General features: G+C 39.3%; 1 protein-coding gene across 5 annotated transcripts in view; it reads left to right on the forward strand.

Annotated features, from left to right (window-relative positions):
* Positions 1-22,388, forward strand: part of LOC108237009 (T-lymphoma invasion and metastasis-inducing protein 1) — a 54,741-nt gene that overhangs the window by 23,562 nt on the left and 8,791 nt on the right. For 4 of the 5 annotated variants that reach the window (XM_037979019.1, XM_017418167.3, XM_017418166.3 and 1 more), the window contains 9 exons: positions 406-591; positions 4,029-4,175; positions 4,413-4,487; positions 6,987-7,157; positions 7,453-7,557; positions 8,500-8,581; positions 8,832-8,918; positions 11,559-11,771; positions 12,533-12,657. In XM_037979019.1, the coding sequence (XP_037834947.1) occupies positions 406-591; positions 4,029-4,175; positions 4,413-4,487; positions 6,987-7,157; positions 7,453-7,557; positions 8,500-8,581; positions 8,832-8,918; positions 11,559-11,771; positions 12,533-12,657 (1,191 nt within the window). Of the gene's footprint in view, positions 1-405; positions 592-4,028; positions 4,176-4,412; positions 4,488-6,986; positions 7,158-7,452; positions 7,558-8,499; positions 8,582-8,831; positions 8,919-11,558; positions 11,772-12,532; positions 12,658-19,055; positions 19,554-22,388 lie in introns of those variants that run through there. The other variant, XM_025006323.2, reaches the window with a different exon arrangement.

Raw genomic sequence — 22,388 nt, forward strand, 5'->3', positions numbered from 1 at the left:
AATGGTCAGAGGCAGCAGAAAAATTATTATAATTTTTTTTTGGGGGCCATTTTGCAAAAGCGTTTGTGAAAGTGCCTTTTATTTCACCTCCCACGGCCCACCCTCTGATGCATTGCACATTGCGCAGCAGGTCAGCCACTGGTGGGGGTTGTGTTGGTGAGTAATACCTCTCCACAGGGGCTTCAGCACTCCCACATCGCTCTCCTCCCACAATGACCAAACAGCAATATAACACCAAGTGAACCTTTGTGCCTGTTCAAGCTTTTTCCTTTTTTTTTTTCTTCGTTGTGATTGTTTTTTATCAGGATAAATCAGAATCTTATCAGTAAAGTTTGCTCATGTTGTATAATCACCAATTTCACTTTGCCTTCACTTTTTTACACTTTAATCTTTCCCATTTATTAGATCTTCCTGTGGGAGCAGAATTTGGAGCGGTTCCACATAGACCTCTTCCGCTGCCGCTGCTATCTGGCCAGTCTACAAGGCAGTGAACCCCCCAATCCCAAATGCCTCCTGGGTTGCGCTTCACGTCCCACCAAACTAGCCATGGGTCGCCTTGGCATCTTCTCAGTGTCTTCCTTTCATGCACTGGTACGGTTTGAGAATCCTCTCTCACATTTATGCTAACACACGTCACATACGGGTGCCTCGCCGCACCTTACTAGGTGTTTCCTTGAAAAGCTGTACAGTAATTGTTGCCTTAAAGTAAATCAGAGTTCCTCAAACACGCTTCACATGTCTCTGCACGTTCCGGTAGGCATTTCGTGAGAGGTTCCCAACTGCCGACCCTCGAAAACAGCGCAGCTTGGAGAGTGGGTGTGTTTATGTGGCTGTGAATGTCCCATCACAAACGCCTACTGAAAGCAAGGGATTTCTGTTTGCGTGACAAATGTTCACACTAACACAATGGATCAAACCTAAACCTCAGACACACAATGACTGAATAAGCTGTACCACTTTTATAATCAGTGCTCACAAAGCAACAAAGAAACTGCCTTCAGTAGTAATATATTTGTTTTTCTTGTCATTGGTACAGAAAGAAATTCCCTTTTAGTATTTGACTCAATGATTGTGTTAGTTTCAGATATGGCTTTACCTTGAATTCATGTGTAAACCAAATCAAAATTAGCTTTTAAGAACTTTAAAATAATATTCTCAGTTTGAAGATTTAAAATGTTAAAGTGGAGAATTACATGCTTACATCATTTATCATCACCACCAGGCAGCACTTAAAACATTCTTCTCATTACCTTCCAGGAAGTCTGAGACAAAAATAAAACAAAACATTCCTTCAGTTTGTTCTTCTGTGTGCTGTTGACAACATTAGCTTGTGGCTCAAAGCCAGGTCGTTAGCGTTGTGTTTCACACCGACTGTGATATGTGATATTTGAAGCACTCTAAGAATGCATAAACTGAAACATCAACATAAAAGGAATGATCACGACTGGCAAACCATACCACTCAAATCATCAGGAACTCACGGATATGACATTTATCATTTCACCAAAATGTCATCTGTCAAACAGGGCAATTTGTTGAGGTAATATTCCATTAAGGCAGTGGTTAAAGCATACCAAAAATTGTTCAAGAATTAATGGTTGTGAGCAACCAAGGGTCATTATTTCAGACATTTTAACTTGACAGAATTGGACAAGCACAGATGTGTTATTAGGGCTGTGATCCACTTCTGCAGATGCGCAAATTGGTTGTTTTTGTAAAATATATGCAAATGCAGAACATCCTCTAAATGGAATATAGTCCTTGGTAATGCATTTGGTCTTGTCCTACGCTTTAAGTCAAAATGTGCTGTGAAATAAGCCCATTGATTGATGCAATAGGTACCCAATGTGGTCAGCGTACCTCTAATTTTCACCAAATGTGTCTAAAAGAGGCATATAAGAGTCAGACGTGAGCCCTTGAACAATGCATGAATCATAAAGCTAATGAGTAATTATTTCTTTTACATCATTTGGACAGCTGAGTGTGTGTGCACTGTTTAATTACTTCAGAGCTGACTGTAAGCTGAACAATAGGCAATCATCAGTTTTTACCAGAATTTGTAGCAGTTAAGCCAGTTTGCCTATTACTGATAAAGGCTGGCTACCCAGAGAGCAGTGCAGTGCGCCAGCTCATGTTCGTTTGGGGAAAACCCTGGGTTTCAGCATTCATAAGGATGCTTTTTTTGGCATTGTTACAATCTACCTTTTGTCACAACTCTATTCCACCAAGGGAAGTGACTTTTCTTTTTAGAACGATCATGTGCTTCATCACGCTACAAAACTTGTTCATGAATCCTCTGAGGAACACGACAAAGATGTCAAAGTGTTGACATGGTCTGCAAATTCCCCTGAGCTTAATCCAATCAATCATCTGCAAGATGTTTTGTACAAACAAAAGTGATCCACCTTGTAGCTAACAACCTGGTGCTTGATTGATGTTTTATGGAATCTATGATGGCTGCACACGCAGGACACAGTTGTAGATAGCTGGTTTAAACGTTATTATTGAATACTGTTTATGCTCTGGTGTGTAATGTATGCTATGCAAAGCATCACCCAGGAAACAGAGAGTAAAGTGAAGAGGAAGAAGAAGGTTTGGTTTAATACCAACATGATTTTGGCCATGAGAAACATGCAAACTGTTTTTTCACTCTTTCTTTCTTCCTCTCACACACCCACAACATTACACATCGGCAGTGTATTTTTGTGATTGGTGGATCAATACGAACTCTTTTAGTAAGCATCCCTGAGGCACTTTCCCACAAACAGGCTTAACACTCTCTGCCCCTTGCTTCCCTTTGCTTTTACAGCCTACACTCTCACTTCCTTTGTCTGTGTCTATCTTCCCCAGTTTCTCACTTTTTCCTTATCAACCATATAATTTACTGCATTTATTTTTCTTTTAATGTACCACATGTGTCTGTATCTCCTACTTTATCATTAGCCGCTTGTTTCTTACATTTTAAAGTTCATTTTGTCAGTCGTCCAACAAATTAAACATAACGATGGAATAAAGATTAGAGCAGGCAACCAGTTAGTAAAATGTAAAAGTTCATGTAGGCAGAAATAAAATGAGTTCTTCTCTCTTTTAACTTTTTTTTTTTTTTGCCCTGTCACAAAAGTTTCTAGTCTTTGTTCCCTACATTAATTCCCTAATGTATAAGGGGCTGTTATAGTCTTTGGTAAAAAGAGACTGGCAGTACAATAACTTCTCACATACAGCTTAAATAAGAGGACCGTTTGATCTGTTATGTCTGAAGTGTTCGCATCTCCTGAGCAACGACTGCTGAACAGACAGCGCCGTAACACGGCTACATTATTTCTGTTGTGTGTGCATACACTGTATGCAAGTGCGTAGTGGTGCACTGTACTGAGTCTGAAGTCATCAGAGTTCAGCAGATGAGCATGAATTAAACCAGACATGCCAAAAGCGTTTTGTTTTTTTAAAAAAATCTGTGCGCTTGAACAAAATCGGAGATTGGAAGCAGTCATGTTATATATAAATACATATATTATACTACTGAAAATGTGTTTTTGTAAAAAAATTAAAACAGAATGGTCGATGATGAGCTTGTACTATATGGTTAATCTCTTAGTATATTTATTTTGCAGTAGTACAAACATATTAATGTTTGTATCATGAATAATAATGCATTAATGTTTGTACTTTTAAATTATATAGATTTTTTTTATTTATGTCAATATTAGTGCACATAGCATGGATGACATACACCTCTGAGAACACATTAATAATGCTGAAAGACATGCAGGTTTACAGAAAAAAAATGTTGGAAATGAATAAATATTTAATGTGACTACAGCAAATTTTCTTTCTGTTTACAAAGTGTGCAAATGGGTTTAATATGTTAATAAAGGTTTCTATACACACACATATATATATATATATATATATATATATATATATATATATATATATATATAATCATTAANTCATTAAACTGCAGATTTGAAAGTATTTAAGGTTTTAAACTCTTTTCCATGTTTGATATGTTTTCTGTGCTGTCCCAGGTTTCTGCTCGTACTGAAAGCAGCGTCAGGAAGCGAAACCAGGCCTTGCCTCGTACCTTCAGTAAACGCCGCAGCCGTTTCTCCTCCCTCTGGGGTCTGGACACCGTCTCCAAGCGGAAGAGCAAGGCACATCCTTCAATTGACCAGGTTCTGACTGACTACACTGAGTTACCCATCTAAAAATAAGCTTCAATTTTGTAAAGATCCAGTTTAGTTCAAAGATATTACTCACATACAGTAGTTACTGTAACAATAATAAAAATAAAACTCTGTGTTTGCAAGTTTAATATTTGGACTCTGCATATTTTATATTCATTATTAAAACAATTTCTCTGTAGCTGAGACTTTTTTAATGCATTTAAACTGATTTCTTTTTGGTTCTAGGTGTTTAAAGATCAGATAGAACCTGTGAGAAAACCCCTGGAGCGCATGTTTGAAGATTCTGCCAGTGAGAAATCTGTAAGTGCTTAGAAAACCTTTATTGACCATATGTACTGTCACATCACAATGGTGAATAAATAATCTACAAATTTAGACTTTTGGTAGTAATAAGTGAGACTCGGAGTTTTAAAAAAATTTGAAAAGGTTTGTTGGAAATGATGCTGTTTTATTTGAAACATGAATGATGATTTGCTCTTTTAATGATGTTACACGCTTTAAAAAAGTTAGCATCATAAAGTAGGTCATAACTTGTCTTTTTTCATTAGTTCTTTCCCATCCTGCAGCCAAAGTGAGATAAAAAACAGCAACAACAGTGAATGTTTTTTGTCTATACCATAAAAGTCTTCCTCAGGCCAAACAAAGTTCCTTTGTTTCTTAGTTTCACTACAGAGAACCCGAGCTCTTTTAGCTTTAGGCTAATTATGTGTCGTTGTTTGCCTTTCTTGTAAACCAAAAGAAAGATCAATGGAGCATCTGATGAACCTTTTGTGTCTGTATAATGAGATAGGGGCTTCTTAAGACCCTCAGGCCAGCAGAATAGCTGGATTTTCCACTTCCTTTCGCTTAACTGAGATGGGTTTGGTGCGTTGGGTCTTTATTCAACGGGTCATCTGAGGGAGGAATAAAACCCGTGCACCATTTTGCACCAGTGAGCATTTCTTTGCGGTCATTCTCGAGCTCATGGTGTAACAATTTCAGACGCCAACTTGTCCTCTGGATGTGAAGTGATCTGAGAAATTTGCAAATCTATAAAACTTTTAAATTTGTCAAATCTAGTTCTTCCTCAAACTGCATTAGTCAATAAATAATGACCTTGAAGCTTTTTTTCCCCAGTAGTGACCATTTAGCATGATAAACAGAAATAACAGCATTATTATCTGTCAAATAAAAATTTAAATCAGTGTTGAAAGAGCACTGTTTCTTTTTGGGTCTTTTTTTTTGCTTCAGGCAATTTCACCTCTATCAGAATCACACTTCATCAACTAGAGAGATACTCCAGTCTGCTAATCCCATTGAGACAAATTTGATCTGATATTTGCAGATCATTAGCTCAAATTATGCAGAAATGATATACCAAAGGGCCTAGAAGTTTCACACCATCTGTGCATTCATGTGTCCCCTTGTATTGACCGCACTTTTGACACAACTGAAATTAAACTTTAGCCTGACATAGAACTGTTCATTAGAATTTTATCACAGACGAATGAGTGGTGATTTTACATAAACTGTAAAGAAAAACGTCCCTCTCTTTCATACTTGAGGTTGTGCAAGGACAGGCATGTTCGCTCCATATTTCATGAGAAGTGATAAAAGGCAAAGGAGATGTGGGAGAGGAGAGACGAGCCTCTGTCTGAACCCTGCAGATGGAAGAAAAAAAACTGGAGCAATAAACTGCTCTAGCTGTGAGGGCCCCCAGTGGCAGAATGAGAGATCAATTTCCTTCCACCCACGCTCAACCTCTGCTGGCAGGGAGGACTGTGAAGAAATGCATAAAACTTAGCATGGCTTGATTTGTAGCTACAACTGCTGCAAACATGTATTTACATTTTCACAGTGAGGATTTTTCAGATTAGCTTCAAGTGAGCATGCCACATAGTCTGGTCCGAGCTGTGATTCTGGGGAATCTTGTTGTTAGCACAGGAGGGAATGAGAGACCAGTAGATTTTAATGTGCCTCCAGGAACCCCTTCACCCCCCCCAGCAGAGGAATCTTAGATAGGCCAGGAGGGAAACCAGATGGTGCCGAGCAAGCCTGGGAGTTCAGGGAGTTGGGGGGAGGTCCTGGTTACGGGCCCCCCAGCCTGTTGTCTGTCTGGGAAAATGTGTCTCCTTTTTTTGTGTATCTGCATTTTGTTTGTGCACGAGTCAGTCAGTTTATGTGAATCCAAATTGTGCCTCGGAGTTTAATTCACTGTTTAGATCTCATTGTTTCTTCCACTTTCTTTCTATTGCGCAGAATCCCACTCGTGCTAACACACACAGAGAGACAGAGCTGAGATTTAGTTTAATTTCAACGGGGACCACATCAGGGCGTGATTGTTAACTGTCAGCAGATTACATGGCATGAAGGGAAAAAGAAAGGGGAGGGGGAATTGATGGAGTGAAGCACAGATAGGGGAAAGGGCACAAGAAGGAGACAAAATGATTAATGGAGGGGGTGGGTGTGATAGAAGAATGAAAGAGAAAATCTGGATGCTGTTATTTGATAGAAGGGGATACGTTGTAAGGTCAAACAGAAGAGAGGCTGACACGGTGGTCAGGTTGCTGGTGGAGATCAATCTGATCATCTTAAATGGTATGGAGAACAATTTAAACAGAATGCACATGTGGAAATTTTACACAAACAGTATGCAAAACATAAAGCAGTAAAAGTTTTCATTAACACAAATAAATAGCTTTTTACAAATATGCTGTTGATTCAAATTCACCATGGGTTATTGTTGTTTAGTCTAAAAAGAAAGATATATGCCTGTTTTTACTCAGTACATTGTATGTGCGGGTTATGTGTATCTTTCAGAAGAAAACCGAAGACTCAGTGAAAAGTATTCCCAACCAAACTGTGGACAGTGATATTTGGGTTCCCGATCACCTGAAACCTTCCTGGGTGTGTCTGCCCAACAATGAGCCCGTCCTGGCTGTCATACAGCCTGGTGAAACAGCAATGGAGGTCCTGAGCTCCATCTGTAAGGTAGGACAGTACTGGGGTTATTGGGGAGACATATTTTATGTGTTTTTCCCCCAAAAGCAATAAACCACAGTTTGATGTTACAGGTTTTCTATAATTATTCAGCCCCAGTACACACTTTTACTTTACAGTGTCTTAACCTGCTGTCATACTGTCAAGACTGCAAATATTTTAGCTGTAGAGCTGTGTCAAAATATGCAATATTATAATTCCTATACAATTACCATTATCTCTGCTACACAATTTAGATTCATCAAATGTAATATGTATTTTACTTGTCTATTTTTGGTGCTTGCAGACCCATAAGATTGACATCTCTGGCCACTACCTGCGTGTGAAGGTTTGGGTGGACAACCAGACGCTTTTTTATATTCCCAAATTTGAAGAGGACATTTCTGATTTTGTAAGAAAAATTCACATTACTGCACCTAGATTACATTATACCAAACAAATAATCCAATTTGTTGAGTAGAGCTGGTTTACAGCATGTGTTGTTGATGAAAATGACCAGTTGTTTTGTTGCAGTCTGAGCTAAGAAATAGTGTCCCATTTGGGTTTCACCTTCACCTCATAATAAATTAATTCCTGTTGCTTTATCAGCAGATATGGATGTAATCCTGTGCATGCTTTGTGACCTGGTTTCAGATTTAATATACCATGCACACTAAATTCCCAGAATGCAAAAGAGCCATTTTTGCAATATGCTATAAATAATTCAAAATAGCATTCTGAGTGTGTTGTGTGTGCTTTGAATGAAATCCATTTGTATTGTACAGTATGTGTGTGTGTGTTTGGACTTTTTATATTATTCACACAAACAATCGGACTTGCTGAAAAAGGACTCACCTCCATATTATCCCCAGAATGGATTCCCTTTGTGGCGGAGCTGTGTAGGTGACATACTGAACCTTTTCCCAAAGCACAATCACTATCTAACTGCGCTTTCCAACAAGAGTCACTTTTATCTTCCTGCTTTGATCAGTCACTCATTTCACCCTCTTTCATGCTCAGCGTATGATATTACATTATTATTTCTCCTCGGCAAAGGATATTGCACAGCGCAGACGTCTGTCCTGTCTGTTGCTTCATCCACACAGCTGTGTCTATGCTCTTGTCTGGTATGAGGTCAAAGCCTCGTCTGAACACCCTCTCACTCCACAGACATGACCTTTATTTTGACCCCCACGAACCTTTCATGCACTTGATCTTCCGAGGAGTCGGAATAATGCATGAACCTGTTCATTCTTTATTAAGAGTTATAGCACAGCCTTGACCTTATCCGTTGCTGTAGCCTTTCTTTCTTCTTCTTTTTTTCTCAATTAATTATACATGTATGTGTTTGCAGCTCTACAAAGAGATTGAGATTTGCCCCAAAGTTACCAAGGTGATCCGTTTTGACAAAGCCGAGTCCAGCACCATCGGGCATGGTACGTACGTCTGCGACAGTGGTCCTCAGTTCTCGACACGCTTTAAAACTCTGTGTCAAATTGATTTCTTAATGGACTTTATTGAGTCGTGCTTTGATAATTACTAAAAGAAAATGACTCAGTGAGAGCACAAGTGGTCCTAAGTGGATCTAATCGCTTCATTTTTATGCAGCAGTGCATCCTCTCAAATAGATATTTCAAAAAGGACTAAACATTGAATCTCCCTGTGTGCAATTCTTCATGTTTATAGGTTTTTCTGTGGCAGTAATTGATGAGGACGGGGTGCAGCAGCTTCATATTACCGAGGTGAAAGCGGGAGGCCTGGCTTCAGCCAAAGGTACACAAATCTTCATGTATATATGTGTATGCATTTTTTATCAGTAACAAACAAATCTGCAGTGTGTAATGTTTCCCATTAGGTGTCCCAAGAGTGAGTATTCAAAGTCAGAAATCAAAACAAAAATTCCGTTTAGGAATTTTATTGTTGTGCTGTATGAACAGAGATGGTTTCTTTTGAACTCAGATGACATATTTGATATCTAAATACCCCAGAAACACTGTATTCCACATGGTTTATTGTCAGTGCATTGTTATGTGACTACATTACATCACCTAGTAAGCCAGGCTGAATCCCTTCAGGTAGAAAAAGATGCGTGATTACTTTGAAGAGGAGAGAGAAAAGATGATAACAGAGAAAACACACATCATGTTCTGAAAAGTGCACAAGTTAAGGCAGCTTTTCATCTAAACTGTGTAGCTACCTTTTAGGAGTTCTGACCTAGCTTTTAGCTCATTAATCTCATCTAATTAATTAACCCCATCTCCAACAGGTAAGAAAATAATTGTTCATAACTTTTTCACAGACCCCCCACTTCAAACAATTCTGAATTATCCCATCAGAGCCAGATCTTTAAAAAATATATGTAAAGAAAAAAATTAAAAAGTGGCTGCAGATTTGCGTCTTCCATCTTTTTTCTTTGTATATTTTGATCTGTTGGGTTTCAAGTTCACCACCCAGTACACGCGCACACACACACACCTCCACACACACTAACTGGTCCCTATCGCAGAGAAACATAATGACTTTGAAAAACATGTGGCCGTTTTGCAGATACAGCTCTAATGTATAGAAAATAACATGCTTCACCACTGTGCCCCAGGGTCGGACCAAGGTTAGTCAAGTGTGAGATTGAGGCCTCTGGTGTGTTAGCAATCTATAAGCTGCTATCTTAGCCGGCTGCAAGCAGCCAGAGGACACAGCTGTGCTCACTATCCACCTCTGCAGAAATGGAAAAGGCTTGTGACATTCAGCAACCACAGTGCATATTTTTGCTCAGCTGTGCCACATTTTGCTGCATCACAGAGTTTTTGCGTTACAAAAGCACGTCAGGCACTGTGTTAGTATAACTCGTGTGCTCAGCCTTCGCCTTTGTGCGTTAGGAGAAAACAAAGGGATGGTGAATGAAGGAGATTACACAGAGTGAAGTGCGGGACAAGGAACCCCAACGGGTGTCTATTTCTCTCAGAGTAATTTCTGCTCCTGCCCCCCACTCACACGCACACATATGTGTATGACTGGAGCCACACACACACACACACACACACACACACACACATATCCAGCCAAGCATACACATTCATACACACACAGCATTTTATGGCCAGAAGGGTTAAAGCTCCCTGTCCAATAAAGACTACTACAGCTGACAGTTCCCATCTCAGACAACTAGGTCATAACTTATGGCTAAATGTGTGTCAGTCTATATGCAGCCACATGTGTGTGCTTACATACATGTATTTTACTGAATGTCTTTTGTTTCTGTTATTATTTAAGTGCAACAGAAGTAGACGTGATCATGTGGGATTATGGTAGAAGGAGTAAAATTCCTTTGTGTGATTTTATTCAGCAGTGACGGCAGGTGAAGCAGCTCTCAGATTCCCTGAACAGCTGTCACGACCAACCAGGTTAATTGGTGAAGCTGGCCGAACGAGTGCTAAATTGTCAATTAAGGCCTAGCATTTCTTGAAGGGATGCATATCACCCATTGACTTTCAGTCCAAAGTTTTAAACTAAGACTTATATTTGTGAAAAGAAATCAGAGCTCACAATTATTAGTTTTTTGCTCAAAATCTAACTTTGGGGTCAGTTTCAGCTCATACCACATTAGATTTTTTTGCTCAACCATTTTTGTGTTTCCTAAGATTAATAAGGTGTGGCTGCCATCTTGAAAAAAAAAAATTGACTTCAACAGTTAATCAGGTTTAGATCTCAACCCAATGATGACTTTCTGAAAGTTTAATTGAAATGTGTTCAGTGGTTCATCAAATATTTTTCTAAAGGTACAAAAAACGAACACACACACACACAAAGCAAAAACACTATTGCTCCGGCTATGCTGCCAGGTGAAAACAGATCCCGGAACAGGCAGACAAATAAACGTGAAAGAGGGGAAGTTTCGGATGAAGTTGCATTCCAGAGAAGGCAGAGGGAGTTCTCTTTCATTCATATTACCACACGTACAATATATATGATAACACAAGAGGACAAGAATAGACAGGCACTGCACACTCGCTCCTAAATCCATCCAGTCTTGTTAGATCAGTATTTGCCGCAAGCGCTGAAGCAAGCATGGAAGGATGCATTTTTAATGTGTTTGAAGCACTTCAGAGTTCCAGCATATCTGATCAGTCTCAGAGCTGTTGTTTGGGAATATGTGGAGCCAAGATTTTTCTTTTGTGTAGCTCCTTTGTACCCATCAACACTATAGGATGATCACTGTGTTCGTCATGACCTCACTGATGACCCTTAAACATGTTTTTTTTTTTTTTAATCTCTGGGTTTTTTGTTTTAATTTGGAAAATTTTTCAAATCAAAATCACAATTAAATACAATTAAACAAACCACTTTCAAGTTTTTTGCTTTTTGGTAAGGGTTTTATTCAACTTAAATGTTTCGTTTTCTTTTTTACCTCTTCAGGTTTGAAAGCAGGGGATGAGATTCTGTTCCTCAACGATAAACCGGCATCTGACCTCCAGATGGATGATATGAAGGCAGCGTTCGCGGGTCATATGCTCACTTTGAGTGTCAGCACCCTGCCCCAGCTGGACCCCAAAATACTCTGCTCTTGTCCACCTCGGCGCACTGAAGGGGAACAGGACACAGCTACAGACATCTTTTCCCAGAGCCAAGGCAAGACTTTATGCTCTGGTTTATGTTTTAAAATACTAAATCAACAGGACTATGTATGCTTTACACTGCAACCATTCACCGTCAAATCCCCCAACTTTGTGTAGCGAGGAGTGGGGTGCTTTAATATCTGCAGGGGATAAAAAAGGGTGGCTTAGTAATTATGCAGAGATACTGTCTGATAACTAACCTGCAGGCAGCCACCAGCCTTCCTCTGACCTGCTCTTTTTATTTTGTTCAAGGGCACCATTTGTATTCCTCTGAAAAAAGGGGCTTGTAATGCGCAAACTGACGAGCTGGCTTTGTTTATACAGGGACTCAGAGCAGTATGAATATTAATATGCATCCTTCAGCGATATGGAACTGTCATCATAGAGGATGTGCCATATGCTGAGGGTCAGATGGAGAATAAAACTCTCCTACAGCCAAATGGAGGTCACTGATGATGTCATGCTTAAGAGGAGGCTAGTGAACATAAATTCTTAAACACAGAGGAGACTTTAGAGACCAAAAAGCTACATTATAAAACCCACTTACGGGGCTGGTTTTTTTATTACAATATCAACGTAGCTTAAAAGCAGCACAAAGACGATTTTACTACTGTGACTATGTTAAAAAATAATGGAATAGGGGGATGAGTATGAATGTTATTCAGAGTGTATAAATTCCAGCAAAAAAAAAAAAAAGATTCAAAATAATCAAGTGAGGTTTGCTTATGGATTAAAAAAGAGGCCAAAAATTCATTGTCTTGTCTGTCTTTGTAGAGGACATCCTGGATGAGGTGTCGGGCTTGACTGTGGAGAGCCTGGATGAGAGTTTAGAGGAAGAACCCCAGCTGGGCCCCAAAGAGCATCAGGAAGACAGGCCCTTCATGACACCCAGCAAGAAGGTAGGCGAAAGCATTTTAACGCCATGTTTGATTGTATGCAACACTGAGCCGAGCATAAGCAGACAAACACATATTACAGATTCACAAGAATAAAAATTCAGTTATACATCCCATCAGATGTGTCGTTTCAAGCATCAATAAATTTTAGTTTTTATTTGCCATGTTTTCTACTTGATGACTTGAGGTTAGCACCTACTTCTTTCCTTTAACCATAACAGACAGCTCATTAAAGCACTACATTCAATCAATAAGCAAACAAGTTCATGATGCATTATTGCATTTAAGTAATAGTTTTTACAGAAACTCTCTTGCTTGCCTTAAACTAAATTTGTCCCAGTCTTTATTTATTTGTAGTAAGAATGTATTTAACCATAAAATCAGTTTCTAAGGCTGGAAGATGCTTAGTGGCTCTGGGAAGATCAAAAGCAAGGGAAATGTTTAAAATTAAAATAAAAGTGCTGCTATTTAATCATACTTAACAACTCAGACTGGGTGTTTAACATTCTGATCCCAGTTAACAAATACACTACAGTGTGCATTTACTTCAACAACATTTTTTTCCTTTCAGTGTTTCTCTGTGGTGCAGAAACGTCTGATGATGTGTTTGTTTGAACTTGTCAGTATATGAGCAGATGTGTGTCCAGTATGAATTTGATGTGTGAGTGTGTGTGTGTGTGTGTGTGTTTGTGCTGTGAAGCACAGAAATGGATAAAGACAGGTGAGTGGACGAGCGAGTGAACAGCATTACTTTCTAATTAACAAAATGTCTGGTGCAATCAGGGCCGGTGAAGTGATTGCTGGAGGAGGCTGTGTGCCAGCCCGTTTCCCTTGGATACGGTTGTCACTTCCATTACAACGGCAGTGTCTGATTGCCAGAAAGTACCAGAATTGTGCTTTTTTTTTAAACTTTCATTTGATAGTAAATCTTGACTAAAAGACAGAGAAGGGCACACCCTCTTGGTTGTGTGTCAGTGAGCTTCAGTCACGATGGAGAACGGTCGATGAGGTCAGTACCGGCTGCAGTTTAGACCGTGTTCTGTTGGACAGCAGTGGAGTTTGTGACTCCAGTGTGCCAATAAAGATCGATGGCAAGAAAGGAAAAAGATAGGAGAAACGCTGACAGGAAGGAAAAAAAAAGGCTGGGTTATGATTTTCTAATGCAGATGTTATGAAAAAGTTGGTAAACTTTCCAAAAAATTATCTACAACTCAGCACAGCTCCTGATTAAAATTTAAATAACTTTGCTATTTTGGGATCCGAGTCCCTACATGCCCGCTATGCTGCAGCGGTAGATGCTTTTACGCAGTGCTGATGCTCTGTTTATGCTTTTAAATTTATAGTCCAAGGTTGCCCTGCCTCCCAGATCCTACATGAAAAACAATCTGCTCTTTTGAGTTTATCACGCAGTCATAGGCTGCTTTACATATCTATGTAGACAATTTGGAAACATGTACGCTGTTTTTCTTCAGTTGTTATTAAACCAAAGTTAACAAACAAGTTTTAGCTACTACAAGGATTTCAGGTTTCAGCTTCAGGTTTCATGTTTAGACTTTACTTGTCTCGGTTGGATAACTTGATCCTAAATGAACTCAGCTAAATTATATTAGCTAAAAAATCCAGACAAAGAAGAGCAAAAGGCAGATGTGTGAGCGCATGAGGGGAAAACTGCTGAAGGGTCAATGGCAGTGATGTTTTTTTTTTTAATTAATGACGAAAGTATTTGATACTACTGAAGCCCTAGGTGTTTAGGAATATTATCCCTCTCAAAGAGCCAGAAAAATAAAGACTTAGCCTTTAATGTGTAATAAAGACAAATATTTCCTTGCAAATCACTACACTGAGCAAGTATTACAACACTATTACAAAGCTTTGGCAGTCTGTGATCTTCATCTCACCTTTCAGTCTCTCACCTCCCGCTTCAGTCTCACATCTGCTGTCTGATTTCTGTCCTAATTTCCATCTGCCGTCGCCATTTTTTTGCCTCCCTTTTTATCGTTCCTTTCCTCTGCAAGTATTTTTCCCTCAGCTTTTATATTCCCCTTCGTACTTTGTTCTCATAATTGAGAACGATATGACCGTGCCCTGTCTCAGACATGACAGCTCGATTTGTTGTTTTCTGTTTTTTTTTTTGTCCCTCTGATCAGCGGTCTCCTTAGCCGCTGTCCTTTGTTTGAAATGCCCTTTCTTTCCTGCTGTTCTTCCAGTTTTCTTCTGAACTCAGGCTCTTTTTTCACCCTCCTCCCCACTGACCTCCTGCTGTTCATTATCATAAACAACATGAAGCTGCTGCTGGCTCTTGGACAGCTTGTGCTTTAGCTGTGAGCGCTGACCTCAACACGTGGATGCTTTTGTTAACAAAGACAATCCAAATCTGCTTTGTAGGTGCCCCCCCAAAACAACATATTTATGTTGTTTTTTTCCCCTCCCTCATGTTGATTTACTCCTTTGTTTCGCTGTTTTTTGGGGGAGAAAGCTCAGAAGAAGTGCTGAGAATTGTGTCTCACCTCGTTTCACCCAGCGCCTACGGTCACATGGTGACAGACGTCTGAAGGAGGGGGAGAAAAAAAGGCAAAGTGGGCCAATTTTAATTATCCCCACACTCTAATTACTTCATTCTACAATGTTTCACATCATTTAGTGGAGATAAATGAGTGTCTGCTTAGCCGGAGGAATGGGAAATGTTCATTATTTTAGACAAAGCACACAGCCACCTCCACTACACGATAAACCAAGCAGAGAATAAAACTGAGATTGCTTAAGGATAACAACGATAATAGAGATGATTGGTGGTTTTCTCCAAGGTGTACCCAGCCTCGCTGAAGTGTGCTGGTTATAATTTATAAATGCCTATCAGTACACCTTGGGGGCACATGAAATGGAAAATGCATTATTCAGAGTTTAGGGGACGGCGTTTCATCAAGGTTTGTTCGTTCTCCTGATGGCATAATTCCATCTCGCACACAATCAATGTCCTCGGAGTGGGTGGTTACTTTTAACAATGTGCTGGGTAGCTTTACCCTCTTTGTAACTTCTCATTTCGATCACCACTCTTTATCAGCCCTGAGCAGTTTTGGCTCAGTTGTTGCTGCACTTCCAAGATCTTCCACTGGGGGGAGCACTGCGCACAGAAGTGTTTACAGTGTAAACAGTGAGCACGTGAGCGGAACGGCTTAGTTCTTGAGTCATGTTAGTTCACATGTGAGCCATGTAGTTGATAAATAGGAATAATGTCAATAATCAGGATATAAATAAACAAATGCTTTGATAACACCTCATAACTTTGAATAAAACTGAATTTGGTGTTTGATTCACAGCTATTGATTTGGCAGTTGGGTATTTTGTTGACTTTTTGTCAAAATTTGGATAATCTAATTAAGGTTTCAACTCTCTAAGTATTGTGGTTTTTAATCTGGATCTGTTCTAATGTGAGAAAGATGCCAAACTTGCACTAAAGCCACTCTTTGTTTGAAGAATCACAAATCGGTTAAACATGCCACAGATCAGAAACAGTATTTTAAATAATCTACCTCAATGTGGGACAATTCAGTCCCAGTGTCAAAATTTGTTAAAGTAGACTTGACCCAAAGTGATCTCAATGTGCAAAAGAGCATTGAAACCTCCCTTTTTTTGAACTTGAACAAATAAAATGTAGAATTTACAAAACCAAAACTTTGTTTTTATAAAAATCGGGGTTCAATGTAGAAAAATGTAGATGAGATTTGACAAGTATAGGTATTTAGAATTTTGAACTGGAACTGATTTAAGGTGGTCAAATTGCAGAAAAATCAATGAAATATCCCTTTACTAAACTGATAACTCAGAAGCAACAAATCAGATCAGAACTTCAACTTTATTGACTTCGAGCTGCAGGACAGGGGTGTCAGGCTTGATTAAACAAAGGGTCAAAATTAAAAACTTGGTTCATGTTGACAACCAAACCCAAGAATAAAAGATTAATTCACCACATTTTTCAAATTATATCAAAATATTCACACAGAAATATGAACTTTTCACAAGACATCTTATATAGAAGACAGAACAAACATGTTTTATTGTTTAAGTTTCAAAACACAAGAGCAAATTCACACGACTTTATCTGCTGCTGAACATAAAAAAAAAAATAAAAGCTGCTTGTGTGTAGAGCTGGCTGGGGCATTTTAATGCTGATGAAACATTAAAACTGTACCAAAGGTAAAAAACAAACCCTCAAAAGTCTGCAAAATTCGGATGAACCCAGCACAAAGTATGCTCGGTTTTAAGCAAAAAGCGCAGCAATAGAGATGTGGTTTGTCATGATTTGGTGGTTTGTTAGTTTTATTGCAGCATCTGTGTCTCCCACCATTTCAGCTGGGCTGTAAAAGCCCTCACTGCTCAATGATCCATGTCAAGTGAATGATTACGTCCCTCAGAAACCAAAAATCACACAGCAGCTTTCGATATTGAAGCTCTCTGTTGTCCCTTCTTGAACTTCTCATAAACTGAGAGATTTCCTCATGCTTCTCAAAACATCTAATCAGCACTTTATCTCAGTTTTGCCATCACTTAACTATGCATCTTCTGATAAGCTCTTACTCCTTTAACCACTGGCTGTTTTATATTTGCTGCTTCAGTAAACATAGCTTCACCAGCTGCCTCGGTTTAAGGTTTTATTTCAGTGAACGCAGTCCGCTCAGAGTCATGACTTCTTCTCAGCCATTCCGGTTTTATAAGTATCTCCTTTACGCCTTAACGTCCTGGTGTTTCATTTCATGTTGTCATCCTATGTTACATTCTTTATTTACAGCCACGTCGGGTCCTCGTTCAAGACAAACAGGTTTGGTTTTGACGTTAGTGAGCACATACTGTGTCTTCCCACCTGTCTTCTGACTCAACTTTTCATTTGACTCCAGGCTTTGGGACAAAGTTAATGATGGTCATGATGACAAAGGCGCAAAGGGAGCAGAGCTGGCAAGCCTTAACTGACATAATAATAATTCACTGGCTGTTTCAGGTCATGCTGGAGTATGTAGTTTTAGTGGTGTCTCGCACATCATCTTTAATACATATTACCTGTAATAAACATTGTCTCGTGGGTTTAAATGAACGGGTTAGATGTGGCCCACGGGCCTTGAGTTTAACACGCGGTGTAAGAGGAAGCTAAATGTCTGCTGTGAAATCCAGTGTTTAAAGATAAAGACTCTTGTCATACCGCAATCATCCATTCACTTGAGATTAAACGATTAAAGTCTCTCCCTGTGTATTCCATCTTCCCTTGTGGGGGATTTATGGATTTGCACGTTTTGTTTAGTTTTTATTTATTTTTTTTATTTTGATTTCAGGCAAAACTGAACTTAAGACCCATGCCTACTTGCTTCCCCCCTCCTTCCCCTCCCTTAGTTTACTGATAGTGACAATTACGCGCCTGTTCTCTGAGGCAGGCTAAAACATGTGCGCTGAAAAATGTCCGATCAACACATCTCGATTCCTTCATGTAAAACTGTAATAAAAGTGTCTTCCTGCGAGTCAGGCATGTAGGGTTGTAATATGTTTATCCTGGTGCTTCATGTGTGGGGTTTCAGGAGCTGGGTGTGGAAACAGGTTTCTCATTACTTTCATGCTCCTCTGCCCCCTCTGTTCTGAGAAGTGAGTCAGATATGTGGTACATCTTGTTACAAAGCCACTGGGTTTGGAGACTCCTTGTTTTGAACTGTCTAAGTTATATGTCTCTTTTATTCCTTTTCACAAGTCTGAGGTCACCTTGGGGTGTTGTCTGTGTGTGAGTTCAAGATGAGCATAAACCAAATGTTTGTTTTAGGGTAAATTACTTTCACTTGAAATGGTCTTTGTATTTATTGGACTTGATGTGGATAAATATTTAACCCAGATAATTCTTTGAGAACTCTTAAATCATTCAGAATCATTGTTCTGTTTGAAATCTGTTAGTATCCTTAAATCTGTTTCAGGATACTTACTTTATTTTTGTCATCTAATGCTGCTTTTATTTTTTGCTTTTAAAAGATTTAAGGCAAGGTCTTTTTCCTGTGAGTACTGTTTAAAATTTCCTTTTTAAGGACTTGCAAGTGTTGAACAAGTTGTATCTAAAGCCCCAATTCACCAGAATGTAGATTTTACATTGATGTTTGTTTCTGTGATCATTTTCAAATAGTCTGAATTCTGCAACTAGCGAACTAAGATGAGCATATCAAGGGCTTGTTTTAAGGCTGCTGTTCCTCTCCAGTGTTTGATTTTTTTGGTTCTTTAGGGGCTGATGAATTGGTGAGAGAGACACCAGAAGTGTTTGACTCCCACTACACTCACTGCCTCCTCACCTCCCAGTATCTCCTCCCTCTATTCTCCTCCCATTTCTCCTTCAGGAGGGGGGTGATATTTGATCTTTTTTGAATGTTGCAATCTGCACTGTCACAGCTCTGCGCTCAAACACCTGGACAGAGAGAAGCAGCAAGAAGCGACAGGATGAAGAGAGGAGGACGACAGTGAAGCGTGCAGTCATTCGGGATTTAGAAAAAAATGATTGGATAGGCGCCGTAAGATGTCAGGAGAGTGCTGTTGTTCGGTACAATCTGTGTAATGACCTATTTGTTCAGCTGCCACTGAGTTTTACCAGCAGAGGCTTTCTGCAGAGCTGGGGCATCTTTCAGCTTGTTTCTATATGACAAACTCAACATTACAGAATAGATTTTGAGCTGCCAAAAGCTGCTTTTTTGGGACAAATTCAGCCTTCCTGCTCTGAGGAGCGCAGCAGAGCGAACATTACCTGGACTTGTAAAGCAGGACAAGAATGAAATGAACACTTGGCTTCTTGGTGAAACATTTGTTGACCTGCTAGGATGTCGGCTTTCAGGAGGACCAGGAATTCCAAACCTTCAACAGACTCAATTTATGATGTGTTTCAGCTGGTAAGCCTCGCAGTGTGTGGGTGTGTACGGGTGTGTGTGTGTGTTGTGGTTTTGAGCTGCTCAGGACAGCGATTATGTCATACTACTGTACCAGCAGTGCTAAGCCTTTGCAGGTTTGTTCCTGGTGAAACTAACCATCCAAATGATTTATATAAGACTTGTGTTTTATCACATGTGCTGATACTGCAGCTGAAAGGCAAAGGCAGATGATAATATGTTTGCCTGTGTGTGTGTTTGTATGTGATTGGGTGCACGTGTTCTTGTGACTGTCTGTGAACAAAATATCTCATAGCCCTCATAGACGAGTTTAATGAAACTTGCAGAAAGTAATCACTGGATGTACATCTACAACTTATTAACTCTTGAAACCAGTACAATTCAAGATGGCTGCCACAGACACCTGACCTTCAAAAACTCAAAAGTGTCTATAACTCAGCCAGTTTTATACATATTGTGCTAAAATTTAGTGTGGCTGTAGCTGAGAGTCATTCACAAAACATACTTTGAAGGTATGCGTTATGCATACATGGTTTTTAATTTAAATTGAAATTGTTGTGCATTTATTTTATAACATATTGTCCTGTTAGTACAGTAGGTTGAACGACAGACACAGTGTTGCATAAAACACTTTGAAACTTGATTATTCACGAACAAACATTAATACTTATTTGCAGTATGTTTATTGTTTGATTGTCAGATTGTCGAGTTAATGAGTGGTGCTGCAGCATTAGGCAGCCATCTTTCTCCACTATCATCTGTTGTCATCGCCTGCTGTCATCCATCTGTGTTAGTGCTCCACCTGTCACTTGGCTGTCACTAATTTGTCTGACTGTCCAGAGTAAGACCTTGTTTAAGTGGTAAGACTGTTATTGTTGTCTTTTGTGCATAGAAGTAGACTTTTATTACAGTATGAACAGTGCATGTTTGCACTTTGATCCCCACATCCTCTGTTTCAAAAGTCTCACTTTATAGCTCGAGTAATTCTCTGGACTTGGTTTTTGCAAAATGATTGTCTTGTTATAGATATTTTTTTTTAATTTTTGGCTTGCTTGATCAGTAAATTAAGTAATGATTCATCTGGAAGTTCCAAACAAGTAAATGAAAAAGGTCATCTTGATGTCTTCAGCGATTGTTTGCATCAGCGTGTTTGCGATGCGTTGATAGCACAGAGCTGCCAAACTGGTTTGAAAGTCACTGTGGAAAACTGTCCTGTCATTGCTGTAGCCTAACAGGAGACAAACCATAAAATCAGCAAAGACAGCCACTCTTTCAGCTGCCTCTGAATCACCAACACACGGGCAGGTGCACTGTGGTACAAATTATAATTAACAAAAATAAACAAAACTCAGATGAGGAATATTTTATCAAGGACATTTGCAGAAGTACTTTAGTGAATAACACTAAAGGCTGGAGGACTAAATTAAAAGCATTAATCTGATCAAACAAAGTAGTGGCTGAAATTGGATTGCACCTGCTTCGTGCTTTCTGCAGATGCAGATTGTGGCTCATATCATCAACTGGGCACATAAGACTCTCACTGCAGTGATGCTAGTAAACAAATAAAAAGGATTATTTTTTTCACTTTACTATATATATATATATATATATATATATATATATATATATATATATATATATATATATATATATACCTATTTTTGTCTTGTCCAGCTGTGTGACTGGGAATATAGCAGAACGGAGCTGTTGCATATTAATGTCATAGTATCAGGCCCCAATATTGCTCGTATTCTTTGAATCTTTCAGGAATTTAAGAAGTTTAAGTTCAAGAATCTTTATTATCCCCGAAGGTCACAGTCAGTAGATACGCACACAGACACAAGAAACATTAATACATGAAAACATACTAAAATAAAGTACTTAGATCAGTTAGAAGCCTGATTGCTGTAGGGATAAGTGAATTTTTTAGTCTCACATCTTGGCACCAGACACCTGCGTCCGGACGGGAGCAACCTGAACTCACCATGGAGTGGGTGATCAGAATCTGCCAGGATCAGTCTGGCCCTTTTTCACGAACCTCTCATGTGTAGGTCATTGAGGTTCTTTAGGGCTGGTACATGCATGCAGGCATGATCTACTCTCACCACATGTTGGAGAGTCTTTCTGTCAATCACACTGCAGTTGCTGTACCGGGAAGTGACGGGGATGATCAGCTCGCTCTCACCCTAGCAATAAGTGGAAAGGATTGCAGGGAAAATTCTTGCATGTTTCAGTCTCCTGAGGAAGTACATTCTCTGCTGAGCTTTCCTGGCCAGGTCATTTTAAAACTCCAATAGGCTTTCAAAAAGTTTGTGTTGATGACCACACCGACAGGAGAGCTGTTGATGGGTAATTAGTTCTTTAGTTTTCTTTCTTTTTAAGCATTAAGAGACAGCTTGTTGTCTCTAGTTCACTAACTAGTCAAGCTCTGCTCTGTAAGATATCTTATCATCATTACTAATAAGACCTACAACTGCTGTCATTAAAAAACTTAATAAGTTGATTTGTGCTGAATTTAGCAGTACAGTCATGTGTCATTAGAATAAAAAGCAAAGGACTGAGCACACTAACCTGAGGAGCTTCTATGCTCAGTGTGATGGAGCGGGACTTCTTACTACCAGTTTGTAGGCCACTGTGTGGTTTTGATCTGATAACTTTGAATTGGTGGTATTTGTCATTAAAATAAAGTTGTTTTTTATACTAAAAAAACTAATCTTAATCTTTGACAGCAGTGAGAAAAACTCCTTGAGCGTTTGTGTCCAGTTTGTTAGGTGATGTAGCTGAAGCAATTTTTGCTTCTTATTGTCTATTCTGTTTACAGCAGTTCTTCAGAGAGAA

The sequence above is a fragment of the Kryptolebias marmoratus genome, linkage group LG13 (genome assembly GCF_001649575.2).
Source record: "Kryptolebias marmoratus isolate JLee-2015 linkage group LG13, ASM164957v2, whole genome shotgun sequence".
NCBI lineage: Eukaryota > Metazoa > Chordata > Actinopteri > Cyprinodontiformes > Rivulidae > Kryptolebias > Kryptolebias marmoratus.